At 37.4% G+C, this 5317-nt stretch overlaps 1 protein-coding gene across 1 annotated transcript; it reads right to left on the bottom strand.

Annotated features, from left to right (window-relative positions):
- Window positions 1–1318: 1318 nt before the first annotated feature.
- Window positions 1319–2013, bottom strand: LOC141630227 (secreted RxLR effector protein 161-like). The gene is made up of 2 exons (XM_074443079.1): window positions 1804–2013; window positions 1319–1756 (listed from the first exon to the last, which is right to left on the bottom strand). Exons 1-2 carry the CDS (start codon window positions 2011–2013, stop codon window positions 1319–1321), a joined length of 648 nt encoding a protein of 215 aa, XP_074299180.1.
- Window positions 2014–5317: the final 3304 nt, after the last annotated feature.

Raw genomic sequence — 5317 nt, 5'->3', positions numbered from 1 at the left:
TGTCAACCGACTTAGTCTAATTCTCACATACTAGGATTAAAACTTGGATGTTGCATTGCATGCATATAGCCGACGATATATCGAGTACGAATAACTTCCCTAATCATTAGTAGAGGCCGCTATCGAGGCGGGCGGGATTAGGTGTTCGATCAAAAGAGCTTCCTAATACGTACCCTCACCCCTTACTCCAGATCTCCGTGAGCACCCGTGTTCATTGGCATCCACGAGAGTCATTCTAGACATAGAATGCTAAGGGTAACGATTGCTTAGTGTTCATGTCACTACTTTGTGTCTTGACATGACACGAGGTATTCGAACGGTTCCAATTTCCCATAAAAATTGGTGGCGACTCCATACAAAATGCAAACGCTTGTTTTCGCTTCTCACCAAGCGCCCCCGTGGGCGGCCCGCTGTCCACAATGGTATAGAGTACTTGTAAGATAAACCTTATGATCAATATTGAAATCAGTCCCAAGAGACAATATAGATTTTAATTGGTTCAACCGTTTATACAACTAAAAGACGGAATAAAGGACTAACCTTAGTCCATGTCTTACAGACGCACTCAATACAATAATAAGAAGATAACAGATTGATTCTCCTCCTTAACCCTTTCCTTAATGTTTCTTGACGATGGAGGAAGAAACTGTCTTTCACCCTTTTGTTTTAGTGTACGTATATTTTGTGATTTTTCAGGATGAATGATTAAATTATTTTATTAACTTCCAAAATATATATAATGGGTTACGTACCTTTTCGTACAATCAAACCCAATTGTACCTCTTCGTGAAAGACGACATATATTAGGGTAAGGTAAGAGGGAATAATAATTATCGAACTTTAATTACATTTAATCGAGACCGATCCATCACGGTGTCGTCTTTTATATTAAAGTCTCGTAACATTTAATTTAAACTTAACTTGTATTTAAACCCGAAACACATAGGCCACTCGAATATTATTAAATATTCTAACATTCTCCCACTTGGCCTTTTTGTTGACTTTATGGTTCAATAACTATAATGTGCACTTTTATGTTAAGCTCATTAACTTTTGTATCTTTAATTGAACTAGAACTAATTGGATCATGGCGGTCACACGTCATTTATTAATCGACATGATTCCTTCCATGTATCACAAATCAATTCCAAATCTAAGTCACGTTTAATTTGAGAAGAACATTAATTTTCACAATTAGTTACATGTAATCTAAATACTGTAATGTGTACATATACTATAATGATTAGCATGTCTGTTATAACAGAAACAATACTATAAATGAATTCAAGATGTCACATTTATTACAAGCATACAAACTTTATAATAACAAGGCCTTTGATACAATACCCATGCGTTCTACATAGGCAATATACACCTTGGGTGGTAATCCCTTAGTTAATGGATCTGCTACCATCTTATCCGTACTTATATGCTCAAATGACACTCTTTGCTTCTGTACCTCCTCCTTGACCAATAAGAACTTTAATTCCATGTGCTTAGCACCCTTGGAGTATTTATCGTTCTTAGAGAAGAAGGCGGCTGCAGAATTATCACAATAAATTCTTAGCGGCTTGGCTATACTATCGACGATCCCAAGTCCGGAGATAAAGTTTCGCAACCACAATACATGAATGGTAGCCTCAAAGCATGCCACAAATTCGGCTTCCATAGTAGAAGTAGAAATGACAGAGTGCTTCCCACTTTTCCATGATACTGCCCCTTCAGCTAAAAGGAATAAGTAACCAAATGTCGATTTCTACTATCAACACATCCGACATAATCTGAATCTGAATAACCAATCACCTCAAGATGATCGGATCTCCTATAAGTAAGCATGAGCTCCTTAGTGCCTTGCAAGTACCTAAGGACCTTCTTCGCAGCTTTCCAGTGGTCCATCTCGGGATTACTTTGGTACCGACCCAACATTCCAACAGAAAAGCTAATATCTGGTCGAGTACAGGTTTGAACATAGTTCAAACTCCCAACCACAGATGCATAGGGAATTCTCTCCATTTCTTTTCGTTCCAGTTAGTTACGGGGATATTGCATTTTACTAAATTTGTCCACTTTTTGTATATGAACTATCCCTGCAGAGCATTCATTCATTCTATATCTTTCTAAAACTTTGTCAATGTAAGCTTTTTGAGACAACCTTAACAATCCTTTTGATCTATCACGGAAAATTTCAATTCCGATCACATATGATGCCTCCCCCATATCTTTCATTTCAAAGTTCTTAGATAGATATTTCTTTATATCATGCAACATGCCTAGATCATTCGCAGCAAGAAAAATATCGTCAACATATAAGACTAAAATAACAAATTTGCTCCCACTGATCTTACTGTAGATACACCGATCGGCGGTAATCTCTACAAACCCATATGACGTGGTGGTATCATTAAACTTTAAATACCATTGTCTGGAAGCTTGTTTTAGCCCATATATCGACTTTCTCAGCCTACACGCCTTATCTTCTTTACCCGGGGATGCAAATCCCTCGGGTTGGTCCATATATACTTCTTCCTCAAGCTCACCGTTTAGAAAGGCGGTCCTTACATCCATTTGGTGAAGCTCCAAATCATAATGAGCTACCAAAGCTAAGACAATTCTTAAGGAATCTTTCTTTGACACCGGAGAGAAAGTTTCTTTATAGTCAGTACCATCCTTCTAAGTGAAACCTTTTGCAACAAGTCGAGCCTTATACCTTTTAATGTTGCCTTTAGAGTCCCTTTTGGTCTAATAGACCCATTTCGACCCAACAGCCTTAGAACCCTCAGACAACACTACTAAGTCCCATACTTTGTTGTCATCCATAGATTTTATCTTCTCTTTCATGGCAATTAACCACTTTTCAGTATTATATGTCTCGTAGTCATCTGGTATGGCTGATCTTGTTTCTCTTATAGATCGTCTTAATTGTTCCTGTGGAACGTTGGCTAATCTCCTTCGCCTTACGGATTGCTTTGACTGTTCACGTGACATATTATTCTCCCCTTGAATTGTGACTTGATCATCAATGTTATTGTCATTTTGTGGGTTTTGCACCTCATTTCGTTGTTATTCCATTATGTCATTTGACTGTGATGGCATAAATGGTACAACAATTTCACGTGCAACTTTAGGAGAAGGAACTTTAACCTGAATTTCTTTAATGTCCACTTTTCGTGGTTCAATGCTCCCACTAGTTTGACCATTCTCAATGAATCTAGCGATTCCATTTTCTACTATTCTCGTACTGTGATTAAGACAGTAAAATCTATACGCCTTTGATTTTTCAGGATAGCCAATGAAATAACCATTGACTGTCCTAGGATCTAGCTTCTTTTCATTTGGGTTATACAACCCTACTTCAGATGGGCAACCCCAAACTCGAAGATGACTTAAACTCATTTTTCTTCTCGTCCATAGTTCATAAGGGGTCTTAGGAACTGCTTTACCAGGACCGCGGTTTAAAACATAGGTGGTTGTCATTAATGCATAAATCCATAGTGAAAGAGGTAAAGAACAATTACATAACATGCTCCTAACCATTTCCATTAAAGTACGGTTTTGCCTTTCAGCAACACCGTTCTGCTGAGGTGTACTGGGCATTGTATAATGTGCACAAATATCCCTACTTTCAAATAACTTTGCAAATGGACCAGAACATTGTCCATTTTCAGTAAACCTTCCATAAAACTCACCACCTCTATCAGACCTCACAATTTGCACTTTCTTCTATAGCTGCCTTTCCACCTCATTTATGAATATCTCAAGGATATCCACAGAATGAGCCTTATCATGCAATAAATAAGTGAAACCATACCGCAAAAAATCGTCTATAAAAGTAATAAATTACTTTTCACCACTCCAGGATGGAATGTCAAAAGGTCCACATATGTCAGTGTGTATAATCTCTAAAAGTTGAGAGCTTCTTGTAGCTGACTGCATGTTTAGTCTGCTTACCTTTAATGCAGTCTACACGCACATCTAAGTCACTAAAATCCAATTGAGGTAGAATTTCATCTTTTACCAACCTCGTTAATCGTTCTTTGGATATGTGACATAGCCTTTGATGCCACAATTAAGCTGATTGTTCATTCGATGCACTACGTTTAATACCTTGACTCTCAACATAAAAAAGGGAATCGGAAAATTTAACATCAAGATTGAACCTATAAAGTGAATGATTTAAAGTACCACTACCATAAAAGTATTTATTACGGTACATAGAAAATAATACACCATGTCCAAACTTGAAATTAAAACCTAAATTATCCAATTTACTTAATGATACAAGATTTCGAGCATAATCAAGTACATAGAGACAATGTAAAATATTTATATGACAACCAGTGTCTAAGATTAATCTGTAAGTCCCAATGCCTTCAATACGTGCCTTCATCCTGTTTCCCATGGATACACACTGTTCAACTCCTCTTATGGGCTGGATCATGCAGTATCCCTGTTTAATGTGAGAAATATGAGTAGTTGCACTAGAATCTAACCACCAAGTATTATTAGGTACTTCTATAAGGTTTGATTCAAAGCAAAAATAGTTATAATGTTTACCTTTCTTTTCGAACCACGCCTTCCTTTTAGGGCAATCCTTCTTGAAATGTCCCATTTTCTTGCAAAAGTGACATTTCTTTTCTTTCTGGATTGTACTTTCAGGTCCTTTAAAGAAAGACTTTCCCTTCTTACCTTTCTTACTCGGTTTAGCCTTAGTGCTGCTGGCACCATCATGACTCAATAAATGAACAACTTGATCCTTCATTTTGTTTAATCTCCCCTCCTCCTAAATAAGCATGGCTTTTAATTCTTGATAGTTCCATTTATCTTTAATGGTGTTATAGTTCACCTGAAACTGGCCAAACTCAAAAGGTAGAGAGTTAATGATGAATTGGACCAAGAAAGTGTCACTTACGTCCATCCCTAAAGTCTTCAACTTTGCTGCCAGGTAAGACATGTGTGTCACATGATCATGAATCGGCTGAGACCAGTCAAACCTTTTAGTGGTCAGCTCACTCATTAAACTGTCAACAATTAACTTGTCAGCTAAATCCGACTGTGAACACTCCTTTACTATGAGCATGAATTCCCTTGCTTTCTCTGTTTTAAGCATATAAGGCTTAATGTAATCAGCCATTGTCATCCTCATAAGGTTAAACCCAGCCTGTTAGATTTCTTTCAAGAGTGATAATGAAACTTTTCGGCTTTGGAGCTATTAGCTGTAATGGTTGTTGGTTCCCCATCTGTCAGGATGGCAATGTTCAATGATATTATACCCAGTGTATACTGGATCTTTAAGGCCCACTCATCATAATTAAGCCCA

This window comes from Silene latifolia, chromosome Y, assembly GCF_048544455.1.
Source record: "Silene latifolia isolate original U9 population chromosome Y, ASM4854445v1, whole genome shotgun sequence".
In the NCBI taxonomy this organism is placed as follows: Eukaryota; Viridiplantae; Streptophyta; class Magnoliopsida; order Caryophyllales; family Caryophyllaceae; genus Silene; species Silene latifolia.
This window is presented reverse-complemented; position numbering and strand designations above follow the sequence as displayed.

What these genes read in the sequence shown, in the direction of transcription:
- LOC141630227 (XM_074443079.1), bottom strand. Translation starts at nt 2,013, where the DNA reads ATGGAGAGAATTCCCTATGCATCTGTGGTTGGGAGTTTGAACTATGTT. An exon ending in GGAGATCCGATCATCTTGAG is followed by an intron (nt 1,757 to 1,803) that starts GTGATTGGTTAT and finishes TGTTGATAGTAG; the next exon opens with AAATCGACATTTGGTTACTT.